This window comes from Typopeltis vanoorti, chromosome 19, assembly GCF_054136105.1.
Source record: "Typopeltis vanoorti isolate ZY-2024b chromosome 19, IOZ_Tvanoo_1.0, whole genome shotgun sequence".
Classification (NCBI taxonomy): Eukaryota; Metazoa; Arthropoda; class Arachnida; order Uropygi; family Thelyphonidae; genus Typopeltis; species Typopeltis vanoorti.
Window position 1 is genome coordinate 81,296,608 of NC_143567.1, and position 15,225 is coordinate 81,311,832.

Genomic DNA, 15,225 nt, shown 5'->3' on the forward strand with positions numbered 1-15,225 from the left:
AAAAGAAAACAAAACATGCTTTTACACTTCGAAAATTTATTACAAAAGGTAAAAAAAATATGACGTTCGTTCTTATGACAGTGCAGAACGACTCGCCGATAGTTCTTCGGCATGAAACTCTTAGATTTCGATGGATTTCGATCTCCGAGTTTCGTACCCGGCTGTAAAATAAAACGGGATTTATTATCCCCCTTAACTTAATTCATGTCGCCAGAAAAATAGCCTCTGGGCTCTTTATCGTAGTAATACTAAATGTGTTTCGTTTAGTGAAGATTTCTGCAATGTTTTGAAACTGTCAAAACGAATGAGAAAAAGCCAGACATCAACCATCAGCAGTAGCGCACTTAGGGTTTAATCTTGGGGGGGGGGGGGGGAGATTTGACGATTTGAGACACGACACAACATAAATAAAATGAATTTTATTAATTAGGAAAAGATTTTTGAAAAATTTTCTAGTGTTTTTTTTTTCTTTTTCTTTGGGGGGGGGGGGGGTCCCAGGACTCCTTGTGCTCCTCTCTGGGTGCGCCACTGTCCATCAACATCAAGAAAAGGAAAACTCTGGATGAAGTGCACAATTCAGTTTGAATTGAATTCGACAATTTATGCAGAATTAACTGTACACCAATTAGGAGAAGAATCGTCGGCTTCATGAAAATCCAAACACAGCCCTCACTGCTAGAGAAAATGCCGTGATGGGTATCGAAGTTCAGTACTGTTTGTTTGTTTTCTCTCTCTCTCTCTCGCTATACTGGAGAGGTCAAGAGTTGGTGATTCAGGACGTCGTTTGGGAGCGATAGGCCCATAATTAATGAACATTACTCACCCCCCCCCCAAAAAAATCATTGTCAAAACAGGGGCCCCGAGATGCTTTCCTAAATGGAGGCTAAAAAAAAAAAACATGGAAGGAGGAACTTATACAATGGAGAAAACTGACCAGATGAATAAAGGTAGCAAAGCTTCTGATATACGGTTGTTATGAATCATACCTGTGATTCATAACTGATATTAATAGGGATAGACAGGGAGAAGGGAAGGAAGCACCAGAATTTAAAAAATAAAATGCAATATTTGATGGAGTGGGAGTAACCAAACAAAGCTGAGCAGTAACAGAAGAAAATCGAGATAGGACAAGATAAAAAAAAAAAAAAAAGCAAAAATAAATAAATACAATCTCAGTATGATATCACGGATTGTTGACCTGAGATGGTCCAATTTGCCGAACAGATAGGCCTGCAACATAACATCCTATCACAGCGCCTCTTTCAAACTTTGTCAGTTCCCTTCTCGCAGTCATTTCATGATATATTTGCAGTGACTTCAAAGCATCATATTGCTCCAATTTCTACTCGCTACAAACACGTGACTCGTTACATAGCACAATGCATTTTGTCCATGGGGCAGTGGCGTATTTAGGTATAGGCCCGAGCCTAGAGCGGCAAATTTTGAGGGGCGGCGGAAATTTCCACGCTTTCATTTTTTAGTTATAACATGTTCCTTATATGTTGCATCTACTCACAAGTACAGAAATATTTTTCTTTTCCTCATTGTAAGTTTAGTCTGCAAGCATATTGGCATGTAATTAGATTCTGCATAACTATACAGACTGAGACACGTGCCCAGAAAGCTACTGTATTGTTGTCGGTAACTTGACACAAAGGCACTAGGGATTAATAAATTTGATCCCTTTCTTGCTGAGCACATTGCCAAAATCGGCGGGGGGGGGGGAGTTTCGTTTCCTATCTTTCCTTTGCCACGCATGAGGAATTTATTAAATTAACAGGCAAGAAAGTAATCAAATTTATTGTGGAAGAAATTAAAATAGCGTAGTACTATTCCATAAGTGTTGACTCAACACTAGATTTGTCTCATGTTGATCAGCTGTCCTTCATTGTACGATATGTGAAAGAACGTGGAACTTCTGTGGAGCGTTTCTTGCGTTTCATTCCTAACGTAAGTCACAAATCTGAAGAGTTACAAGAGGCGGTTTTGACTTCACTAAACGAGCTTGGAATTGATGTAGCAAATTGCAGAGGGCAGGCATATGATAATGCTAGTAACATGTCAGGTAAGTACACAGGACTACAAGCAAGAATTCTTGAAATAAATCCATTGGCAGAATTCACAGCGTGCGCTGGATACTCTCTGTCTCAAATTGGTACTTGCGCTGCCGAATCCTGATAGTATTCTTCTGCATTTTTTGATGTCCTTCAAAAACTGTACGTATTTTTCACAACTTCAACACATCGGTGGAGTGTTCTAAGAAAGCACCTGACACCAACCAGAAGAAAGTTAGCAAGATGTGAAGCAAGTGGGATTCTATAGCAACTTCAGTCACTGGAGGTTGGTATCATGATCTGCCCATAGGCAGGTCATGAGGGGCGACACTTTCTGAGGGCCTAGGGGCAGCAAATACCTAAATACGCCACTGCATGGGGATGTGTGTGCTAACTCATTTCCAAGCATGGTATTTCAACATCGATGGAAGGAATAAGGTACAAGGACCACATTTTACCTTATTTCTTTCGCTATAAATTATCTCGATAATTATAGCGATCTAAAATTAATTTCACTATTGCTCAGTATGCATGAAGGATTTAGAAAATATTTTTCTAAATTCAGAAAAACGCTACTGCTATGTTTCTGGAATAACGGAACATTATATCCATCAAAAAAAGACGAAAATATTGCAACACGAAGAGAAAATATAAAGCGAAAACCCATTCTTAACCATGAGAAATATTTCTTCCTTCATTACATATCAAACATGGCCTCTGAAGAAATTCGTTAAAGCATTGCAGGCAAAAATTACCTATATTTTTCTACTACCTAAATGCAAAATTTAAAGAAATTTCGAAACCATTTACTTCAGATTATACAAGCGTTACAAGATGAAAAATTCCGAGAGTCTTCTAAAATAAACAGAAGCCTGGAAATCGTTCAGGAATATTATTGACGGGTTTGGAAGCAAAAATAAGGATGAAATTCATAAAGAACTTGATCAATTTAGATCAAAATCCCACAAGATGGGAATCATAGTATCAATGAAGATTCTCTTCAATCTTTTCTTGACCTCTTTCCTCAAATCGTGGTTTAGTCCATGACGTGTAGAGTGAATGGTTACGCTAGTTAACAGCGTTTCCCAAACTTTTCCTACGACGGAACACTTCACAAATACTGAAATTTTCACGGAACACCTTGATTATTTTGTAATGTATTAATTAATTGTTAATTTAACGGATTTTTATTATTAATTGATCATTAATTAATTACTAATTAATTAAAGATAAACATCATTAAATTAATTTGTGCTGATTTTCATTGACATATTCCATTCTGATCACCAAAAATTTATAATATTATTATAAGTACTTACGAGTGAATGCAGACTTTTTCTTCTGTGTGCCGGTAGTTTTCCTCTCCTTTTGTACATCTTGGAGATCGCTTTGCAGGCTGCTGGTGGCTGACTCACTATCTGCTGCTTCATAAACACCTTCAATAAGAGATTTCTTAATACTAAAATTACACAAAGTCCCTTGTTTCTTATTCATATTAAAATTTAAATCTGCAGGCCTTTTACTTTTAAAAAATCACGGCACTACGATTTCGAAACTTTCACCCTGCAATACGAACTTGCGAAGAAAGTATTCAGTATTACTTGATTTGAGAATTGTATACAGGGCCGCCCCTAGGAATTTGTCGCCCCGTGTAGCAGCATATTTTGCCGCCCTTCTCCCTTATTTTTTTAATAGCTTATGCCAACTTTGTCGCCCCGTGCAAATGCACGTCTTGCACTATAGGTAGAGCCGGCCCTGACTGGATACAAACTACCTTGATCTTCAATTTCAGTGGAAAAATTTTCTTTATACTTCCTTGCTGATTGGTCACTAACATTTACAATACAGATGTTATTTCTTTCAGTTTTGAGAACAGACGATACGCCACCCATTGTTGTAATCGGCTTGCAGGCAATTTTTATGATCGGTATTCTCTTTCCCGATTGTTGAAAGATTTCGATGTGTGAAAATTAACGATACACAGATGTTAATAGGCGTTCTGGGTCTGAGCTTTTCGACATATTCACGAATATTATTCTCCTCAGAATATTTCCACTATAAAATATTTATTCATGAAAAATGCTAGAAAACTAAAATGACAAATTCCAGAACTTCTCGCAGAACACTTATTCACCTTCTGCAGAACACTTAAATTTTGGTTTTTATATTCTGAAATGATGATAACAAAGAACCAAACGTAATGGGGGAAAAGTGGACAATTTTTTTTTTAAATAAAGAAAAAGATGGAATCCACTAATTTTAAAATCCTATTTACAACATCCTTGTTACCAGGTGTAATGTGTGTGTGTGTGTGTGTGTGTGTGTGTGTGTATATATATATATATATATATATATATATATATATATATAGCAATTACTTCTACAAATATAAGATCGACAATTTTTTAGGCTTTAAGAGTATTTGTATATTTGTTGAAAAGTGTGTTTTCCGAGTTATTGTTCAATGTACAAAACATTATAAAGATATAATACTAAAAAATTTGATCTCTGATATGATCTAACAAAAGCATATTGGAATTGGTTGTACAAATCACAGATGCCTGTGGAAATGGTTTCTATCCATAGCACTAGGCTTCTCGAAGAAAGGCCGTTTTAAATTCGATTCTAGTCGCTAGAGGAACTGTTCTTCGCGCGATTCCCGAGTTAGATGATGTTTAGCAAGGGCCAAAAATCACCGAATTTTTATTTTATATTAACCGAAAATATAAAATAATAAACTATCCATTTCCATTCGCAGTATAATAAATGAGAAAGTAATATCTACTGGTTAAGCAATCTGCTTTTCCTCACTAAAATTTTAATGCCTATGGTCAGTCCACCACTTGAAAAGTCTTAATAATCCTTAGTGGAAATGGAAAAAATAAGCGAAATGTGTATGCCTTCTCCATTTCGTCATAACTCGAGGAATCGTTATATAAACTTTGTCAAACGAAAAACAGAAAAGAAAGAACTTATATAAAATAGCCGGTCTTATACAAAAGGTTTTCTTTCTAACGGAAACTTGGATTTTTTCCTTCCCAAAACGGCTGGAGAAACACTTAGAATTAAACGACAAAAACACGTTTACGGTCCTCCCGTAAACGTGTTTTTGTACTCCACGAAAGTGACGTGTTATTTATGTAATTACTGTTAAGAGATAAGTAACTATCGACTAACAAGATATTTATTATCTTCATAAAATTGGGAATTAAATTATTACTCCACCAGTCAGTTATTAAAGATACTAGTTGGGTTCATTATGAAACCTGTAAATGACACATAAAGTCTATAATAATACAGTATAATCTACACTCTACTTCCTCTCTCTGACACAAATGACTATATTTGCTTCCAGTTGCTACGTTGGAGTCCAGAATTTCTATTGGTTAAAATATCGCAACATTTGATTTCATTGGATAACTGCTGTGCCAATGTCTACGTTTTGAAAATCAGCTGTTGGTCATTTTATTTTCGTACTCTTTTATACTGTGGTTACTGTAGTGGACGACAGGAAAGGGAGCGCCCGTGCTTTCTTGCATGGATGGTCGTGAAACATGTTCAGTCCTGATCATGAAACCAGCTAATATAATCAAGTTCATTTAGAATATATTTCTCAGTTGACTAGGACTTGCCTGTTGACTGTAGCACTAGCTGTAATTACTATGTACAGTGCAGACATGAGAACAAGCTCAAAGCTTCAGAACTTAGATACAATGCACGCGGAGTGGGATTCGGAAAGTGCCGACTGCAGTCTCGAGTGGTCTGAATCAACAGGTGGGTCTTTAATTTCAACTCTCTCTGACACACACACATATATTTGGTTTGTATATTATACATTCTACACATTAAAGATATGTTTGCCAAGCAATACCTATCTATAAAGAATTTTAATTTCTAAATAGAAAATGTGTCATGGAGGTGTCATTAATAATAATAATGTGAACTTTTCATTTAACCTTTGTATCCATATTTCTGTTCAAAAATCTCCCAATGTTCTCAGCAAGAAATTATTTAATTAGTGCTTTATACATAATGTTATACTTTCCCTTATTTAAAATTTCTCTCTCATCATCTAGCTGTCGTTATATTTTTATCGATGGACTAAGTATATGTATTTTGTTATTTCTTATGAGAAGAATAGGATTATAACTACATGTATTCGCTATCATGAAAAATAACGAATTGGATTGTGGTTCGCATCCCAGACGTGCTCATCATGCCGTACAAGCATATGTAAATAATTGCTAGTGTAGGCGCCGAATGAGTCTTCAGGCCTCATTAATGCCGGTATACGTGTAATAAATTTACTTTTGGATGTTCAGCAATTGACATGCCCAAGCTGTCTTATTTCAAATTCATAAAACAGATCAGTAACTGGATTCTGTGCATATTCAGTAATTCAATGAGCATAAGTAATATTTTATGATCTCTTATAATTATTTAAGATCTCTCATAGAATTATTTTTCTAAGAAAATACTTAATCTACTTGTTAATTGATATTCCCCCACACTGCAATGATAACACATTTCATGGATGACCAGTAAGATTGGCCAAAGGTTCTGATCTTGCATCATGACATGAACAGTCATGATTTAAGAAATCATTACAGTTATAGCTAAACAGATTGCTTTATTTCAAATTAAGGAAACCAGTTCGTTTTTGGAATCATTTTAATTGATGCATGAAATAATTATTATTAATGAAATATGTAGTTTGTATTAAGTAGATAAATAAAATATCTAATTAACCATCATTGAGATGCATTTGTTTAATCAAAATGAGTGCAGGTGGGAAGCAAAAGATGGTAAGTGTACTGAAGTATTATTATAATCCTTGGACATCCATGAAGTCAAGATTCACTGCTGGAGATCTCATAAGGTACTGTAAACTTTTTTTTTACAATGTAAAAGAAATGTAGATGGAGATATTGTGAAGGAGAGTGATTTGAATAAAGTGTGAGCAGACAAGTGGGGATGTCAATTTAACACTGGTAAATGTAAGGTTTTGAATTTTGGATCTCAAAAAAGGTAAAGCTGCATATCATATTGGAGCGTTGTATTACAGGATATTGTTGGATAAAGAATTGAAGTTTTTAAAATGGCAATATCATATTAAAAATGAGGATATTAGGAAAGAACTTGACATTGTCAGCATCCAGGAATGCGTTAGAGCTAATCTCAGATGGTATGGTCACTTAAATAGAATGGGAGAGGAAAGATTAGCAAAACAAGTGTTCTCTGCCAGGTTGGCAGGAAAACGACCCAGAGGAAGACCAAGATATAGGTGGATTGATACGGTACAAAGTGCCTTAGACGATAGAAATATAAGATCTGATAATGTTGGAGTCTTGACAAGCAACAGACTGATTTGGAGGAAAATTGTAGATAGGAAGTTAGTAATGATGTAATTTTTTTCATGTAGTACTGTCATATCCTGTACACCCCTTGAGGGTACATGGCAGGAATTTGATGATGATGAGAATTGAAGTTCAAAGGACATATTGCAAAAATAATAAAAACAGCACAAAGAAATGCCAATATACTAAGAAGAACACTAAGTAGAGATAAGGATGTGGTCATTGCACTGTACAAGGCTTTGATTAGACCAATCTGGACTACTGCACATTGATTTGATCACCTGCGTTCCTAGGTGAGAAGCAAGCCGTGGAAAAAGTTCAGAGGTGAAAACAAAAGCAATATCGGGATTGTGGAATACTGACTACAAAGTCAGGTTGAGAGAATGTAGATTCATTAGTCAGTAGGCAGAGGAGTGGCAATATGATTGAGACATATAGATTGCTAAGGAGTGCTTATCAAATAGATACCAAGGATATTTTTCAAAGAGTTGAAGGAGGAAAGGGAGATAGAGACAAGAAGTCATTCTTGGAAGTTGTATTAAAGGTGTGGTGCATAAGAGAGTGCAGCATGACTTTTTTGCATGGAGAATGGTTGGTGAGTGGAATTTATTGCCAAATGAAAGGCGAGTGCACAAACATTGAACCAATTTAAGATAAGGTATGATAAACATTATCTGTTAGAATGCATCTTATTATAGCCTCCTTTGATGAGTCTTGACTCCAGGAAGTGTTTTGTGTAATAATTAAAAAATTGCCAAAAGTGCATTCTGTTAGAAACAAGTAAATATTATTGTGAATAACAGTAAGAAAATAGTGGATGTGAAGCAGATATTTGGAGGGGAGGGATGCTGAATTATAGGTTTCTAATTTCCAAACAGACCATAGAGAATATGCGAATATACAGTATATAAAAGCTGGGAGGTTAATCGCTTGTGCCAGGTGTATTAGCAACAAAGAATAGTTGTTGCTTGTGAATGTATTGTGGCCAAAAATTATTTTCATTGACAAGATGGATGAGAATATTTCGAACAATAAAATGTAGCATTTTCTTGGAAAACAAAAGCGATTGCAAAACACTACTAATGGTAATAGGAATCGAATCCTACATGGACAAAGATTTAAAATGAGGGTTGGTAGTATAGGTACTTTGAAAATAATAGGTTTGAAGTGAATTAGAGACTTTATATGTCTATATAATTAAAAGCATCTATAGTATTCATACTATAGATGCTTTTAATATAATATATATATATTTAGTTGGGGTAGGTTTTGGAGACAAATGATTTATTAACAAACTAGTAGTTGTCAGAGCAGGTATGAATACTATAGATGCTTTTAATTATATAGACAGAATTTTAAAATTCCTCTCATAGAGATGTATCTCTAACAATTGCAAATTATTTGGAATTTTGTGGGACATTTTTAATAACTACACAACAAAGCATACATTATATAAAATAAATCATAGATAAACAATAGAAGTGAAATGCACAAATCAAGACATCAGCTTTAATTTATTGCATTTCAAATTTAAAATGTTCTCATTGACAGCTTATGTTTTTCATATTCAGATTTGGATGGATGAATTTAGCCTCCTTCATACATCTTTTAATAAGATGTATAAATTTACACATATAACATCCTTGTATAAACCCTTGAAATAATTTTCAGGTTTCAGGGAATCCCTGTATGAAAACTATTATAGCTTTAGAAAGTTTCTCACCTTGGGTATACTATACATTAAAGATACAAGCAATTTTATAAACTTGGTTTTAATTCTTTTTCCTAAGTAAGCAAACAGACAGGTAAGTCAAGTTTGTGCCTGAAGTATTTTCAGGTCTGACGCAACTTGTGGTAAAGGTGGAGTAAGCTCTGATCACAAAGTTTATAAAATTGGTATCTTTAACGTATAGTATACCCAAGGTAAAAAACTTTCTACATCTTTCTCTCATCCTGAGATTTTTATTTAATAAGGTCAAAGCAACTTGTATAGGTAAAATTTATAAGTTCTGCATTACTTCAACCTTGGCATCTCAGAGTCTGGCTCCCACTGATGAGACATTGATAAAGGTCGAAACCGGTCTGGGTATTGGCCCTTCCCTTAATGCATAGCATCATACATGTCTGCAAGAAGATGTGCTTTGCATTATGGGAGATACTAAGGAAGAGTGATCAGAGCTTACTCCACCTTTACTACGAGTTGCCTCAGACCTGAAAATACTTCAGGTGCAAACTTGACTTACCTGTCTATTTGCTTACTTGGGAAAAAGAATTAAAACCAAGTTTATAAAATTGCTTGGTATCTTGAACGTATTATAGCTTTGTTTATATATATTATACAATGTTTTTCAGTCACAATTTCTTGCATAATCCTGGTTGAGAAATCCTGATCTAGTATAAGGAATATCATATCTTATATTTCCTGGCCTGGTTGGTGGAGTCGTTAGCATGTTTGCTCTCCAGCAGGCTTCATATTTAAATCCTGCCATTGATATGGATTGTTTGGGATGGTCTACTTCATGTAGGAGATGAATTTCATTGCCTGATTTTGTGAGCCATTGCTCTACTTGTTGGAAGCTCAAAACGGATTGAAAAAGATCATTGTTTGGTCTCTAGAGCAGGGTTTCTGGATTATATTAAAAAAAAAAAAATCTATAACCCACCCATTATACTGATCTATATCTTTTATCAACTTTCCTTGGTGTTAGTTGCATAGGAAGAGAGGCTACATGATCTACTCTCCTCCTTCATTTACAGTAGAATGAGTGAGTATATAAGTTATTCATAATAAACCATAAAGTGCTGTTTTATAAATTTCTGCTGAATATGTAAACACTTAAGTTTATGGGATTCTCCATGCCTTGTATCCATGGAAGTGAAAGTGAATAAACACTACAGAAAACTAATCTCTGTGTTTGATACCTTCCAAAATCTAAGTATACCATCTTATCTCACGTGTACTCTGCACTAAGAAAACAAAATATAACATCTTAAATATCTAGTACTCCGAAAAATGGAAATGCTTTTTTAATAGTTTCTTTTTCAGAAACTATATGTGAGACATGATTAGATTGCTTTCTACTACATCTTTTTTAAGAATATCCTGAGTCATCAAATATAAAGATTTATCTGAGTGTAAACCTAAGGACTATCAGACTTCCCATGTTGGATTTCAAAAGAAATCCAACATGGGAATCAGTATAATTAGCACATAAGACCAGTAGTTTCTATTCCCAAACTTTCTTGGTTCAGGATGTCTTAGGATTTTTACATTTCACAGCTCTATGTACCTTTTTAGCTCTTTCAGTTTCAAACTCTGAACCAGGACTTTGTAGTGCACAGTTTAAGAATTACACAATAATATACATAGGATAAATATAAAACTAAAGTTAAGGTAAAATTTTACATATTTCAGAAAATTGCCAGATTCTGTTTTATCTCAACAGATTTCAGGTTGTGATATGGTAATTAGTAATAGAGTAAAATGAATAATTTTAACAAATGTTGATATATTTTGATTAAATTTCTTTTTCTTTCTTTTTTTTTTTCCCCCTTTCAAATTTAGAAACAGTACTTTCTGAAGGTGCATTTGAAGAAACTGCTGAAATTACAACAGTAAAAGTGCTGGCCCACATGATTGAAAATGCTTTGCGTGAAGCAAAAGGTAAACAGCTTCAGTTTAAGGAAGTACTACTGCCCTCTGATCTGACGCTACGTATTGCTCAAGATATAGTAAGGATGTCAGAAAATGAACCCTGTGGTTTACGTGGATGTGCAATGTTTGTAAATCTAGAAGAAGCAACAGTGTGTCATAGAATCGCAAAAATAGCATGTGACCCAAATACTGTTTCTACATTTGAAATATCAATAACCCTACTGCAAGATTCTGGAAAGTGGCAAAATTTAAAGAGATTCATTCCAACAAATATCTTTAAAGGCTTTGGTAGAAAACCAACTCTAGTCATTGGACAAGGCTACAAACTATGTAAAAAGAAACTTTATCGTTCTAGTTTAACATGTTAACACATGAAATACTAGTGTAAATATCAGACTTCTGTGTTAACTGAAAGGATATTTTTATGAAAAATAGGTACTTTTATCACATTCACAAAAAATCTTGAAAACTACCTGTCACCCTCTTTCTTTTTTTGGTATTTCAATATGAGTGTATATGGTGAATATTTAAAATGCATAGTTATTTTGACATATACAAAATTATCTAAAATCTACTGTACAATAATATTTTTTATACAGTTTAAATTGTACATTGCTAGTTAATCACATCTGTTGCTGTTGGAATATAGAACAAAAAGTAAAATACAAAATATTAGTTAATAAATTTTTAGCTTTAGATAGGCAGATATCACTTAATTTTACAATTTGGTTCAAGTGTTATATAAAAAATAACTTTAACCTGAATATTTTTCAAATGGCCTATTCTGAAAATAGTTTTTAGAGTAAGCATGATTAATTTTCTTCTACTTGTCAAAGTCAGTTGATTTTAGAAATTAAATGTATAGGTGTGAAATGGTGATAAAAAAAACACTCGCATCACCTAGTTTTTCTTCAAAAAGCAAATAGTCTGATATTAAAAATGTGAATACAATATTACTTACCTTATTTTTAATTTAAAAACCATTTCAGTTCATGTCATGCATTTACAATCAAATAGAATAAGATATTTGGTAGTGATCTTGTAACACTTACTTTTGCTAAGCTTTTGTAAACCTGCACAAGTAAATTTATCATATGCAAGTATAATATTTGCAGCTAGTCATATGGGAGCTATGGTCTCTGTAGTTGAAACCCGTGTTAGATTATTTATAAAAAAAAAAAAAGTTTTTGAAACTCTTAATTTTTTTATATTTACAAATTCTCATATCAATAAAACTTTTATCATTTCTTATACAAAATGTAACAGTTTATTTTTACCTAAACTGCACTGACTAATGTAATTTAATGAGAAGCATAACGTAATTGATTCTCCACTCCATGAATATTCTGGTTTCCTAACATTGATAGGAGCACACATAATCACAGTAAAACAAATATGATAACACAATCTGAACTACATTTCATAATACCATTCTTGTGTAGTGTATATACTATAGATACAATTTCATTTTTCTACAAAATATGATCTGGTGAAATCAGTTACAATTCTGATTACTTCAGTCAGTAATCAGAACCAAAACCCAGAAATTCCAAGTTTCTGCAAGTACATAAATTTCACCAACTAGACGTATGTTGTACTAATTTGTGGATGCTGGAGATCCCCCGACATAAAATATACCAGGATACTTATCCTGGTACAAGAGCATTGGTTTGCACATTAGAATGAAAGATTTGTACATCAAATTCTATATTTTTATGAAAAAAAATCTAGATATGATTCCTGGATTCAAACTTTATATTATAGATACAATTTCATTTTTCTACAAAATATCATCTGATGAAATCAGTTATAATTCTGATTACTTCAGTCAGTAATCATAATTATAACTATATTTTGAATGGGTTCATAAAATATTGCTGATACAGATTTAACTGGTTAAAGAAATTTTTAACATATCTTAATTACCAAATTTAAATTACATTTAGCCAAACCAAAGTTTACTTTTAAAATATTTTGGTCCTTATAAATTGACCATTTAAAGGAGATGATGCGAGAAATTTTTATAGGGATCCTCAATACCAAATTCCAGTCAGATCCATCCAGTGAGAGAAGAGGAATAATATGGATGGATTGGGGGAGGGGGAAATTAATGTAACAGATGCTTAATGCAGGTCACAAACTGCACAAAACCATTCTATATTTCAGAAACGAATTACAACTATATGTTTAAACTTGTGTGACTCCTTCATGGAATGGCCCTTTCCATAATACGAGGGTGGTCTGAAAAGTTCTCGACCTAACAATGATAAAACAAATTTATAATTTCAAAATTATTTTTACTTTTCAACATAATCTCCCTTAAGACAAAAACATTTATTACAGCACCATTATCCTGTCCCTGTAGTGGTTCTCAGTAAGATCTGCAAAATACTCCTCTACAGCTGCAATCACCTCTTGATTCGAAGAAAAATGCTGACCAGCGAGAAAGAGTTTTAGTTTGGGATCTGCAATTCATAGTGCATATCCCTTAATTTTCCCATTGCCAAAACCTTTGTGGGCAGGTGCATTGTCCTGATGAAAGATGAATTCTTTTCTTCTGCAAAGTGGATCTCTTCTCACAAATTTTTTCATCTAGTCTGGTTAAAAGATCGGAATAATATTCTCCAGTTATCATTTTGTCCTTTTCAAGATAATTAATAAACAAAATGCCTTTAGCATCCCCAAAACCAATGCCATGACCTTTCCTGCTGATGAAATCGACTTTGTCTTCCTTGGCTTCTGTACACTGTTTGGATTCTGGTGTGTAATGGTGAATCCAAGTCTCATCCACAGTAATAAATCGATGCATAAAATCAGTTTTATTTTTGTTAAAACGCTCCAAGCACTGTTTGGAGATTTTCATACAAGTGCGTTTTTGATCTGCTGTGAGCAAGCACAGCATCCATCTTGTGCAAAGCTTTTTCATTTGCAATTCTTCATGCAAAATATATCCTACACGTTCTTTTGAAATGCCTATGTCTCAACAATTTCACGCACTTGACTCGTCGGTCATCCAATCTCATATTGTGCACTTGATCAATAATTTCTGGTGTTGTTACACTTGTTGGACGTCCTTCACTTGATTTATCTTCAAGGCTGGTACAGCCATGTTTAAACTCGGCAGTTTCTTAATTGTCAAAATTGAAGGAGAAGAGTGCCCATAAACTTTTATGAACTTGAAATGAATTTCTTTTGGCATTAAACCTTTTTTTACAAAGAATTTTATAACTGCATGATACTCAATTTTATCCATTTCAAGGGATACAGACAACACTTTTGCTTCAGACAGCTGTATAAAACAAACCACTTGATAGAATGACTTGCAAACTACCAACTTAGAAAAAAAAAACTTGCTGATAGTGTTGCCATCTATGATCGAGGCCGAGACCTTTTCCGATCACCCTCGTACATAGTGTTATACACGCCTGAAAGGACGTGCTTTGCATTATGGGATATAAAGACAATGTGAAGTCATTAGCTTCTATATATAAAGTAGCCTAGTTGTGTAGATACTTCTCATGTAAACTTTGCTTAAACTTGTATATTAACATATATATATATTTATCATATTGAACCTTAACACTCAGCATTTACATGGCAAACAAGAGACCAGGGATGGTCTCTTATTTTTCCTATTTACACCTTTTTTCCACCTGTCTAACAAACTGCATATCACATTCCTTTAACCTCTCTCCATAACCAACATTCCAGAGTATTTATATGGTCTTGTCACTCATCTCTACACCTCCTATGCTTCTCTACCACAATGAAAACTTGATAACCAAATCTGTGTACAGTAGTCCAAGCATAGTCTGATCAAGTATGAAATATATGAAGCAGAATGAAGGTACTCTAGTAATGTATAAGCATGTGTAAGTGATGCACAGTAATTTAAGTTTAAGTGAAAAATCTACGTGAACAGTAAAATCTTAAGAAATCTTAACCTGTGCACTGCAGAAGCATAAACATTTGGGAAGTGCTGAAGGCAGCCAAGCATAGGATTTGTGAATAACAGTCGCTCAAGTGAAATAAATATAATGACTGCTGTGAACAAGGGAAATCATTAGTGAAAGGAATTGGCAAACATGATATTGCAGAAGACATTCATGTGAAGAAGAAAGCAGCAAATTGAAGAAACGAAAATCCTCACAATTTATTA

General features: G+C 34.0%; 1 protein-coding gene across 1 annotated transcript; it reads left to right on the forward strand.

Annotated features, from left to right (window-relative positions):
- Positions 1-5,528: 5,528 nt before the first annotated feature.
- Positions 5,529-12,296, forward strand: LOC150096288 (DNA damage-inducible transcript 4-like protein). Its single transcript, XM_090409360.1, has 2 exons — positions 5,529-5,828; positions 10,977-12,296. Exons 1-2 carry the CDS (start codon positions 5,717-5,719, stop codon positions 11,432-11,434), a joined length of 570 nt encoding a protein of 189 aa, XP_090265486.1. The 5' UTR covers positions 5,529-5,716; the 3' UTR covers positions 11,435-12,296.
- The last annotated feature ends 2,929 nt before the right edge of the window (positions 12,297-15,225 follow it).

Excerpts from the sequence above, each read along its gene's own strand:
- LOC150096288 (XM_090409360.1), top strand. The coding sequence starts at position 5,717 with ATGTACAGTGCAGACATGAGAACAAGCTCAAAGCTTCAGAACTTAGAT. Across the intron at positions 5,829-10,976 it reads CGAGTGGTCTGAATCAACAG|AAACAGTACTTTCTGAAGGT; the intron begins GTGGGTCTTTAA and ends TTTCAAATTTAG.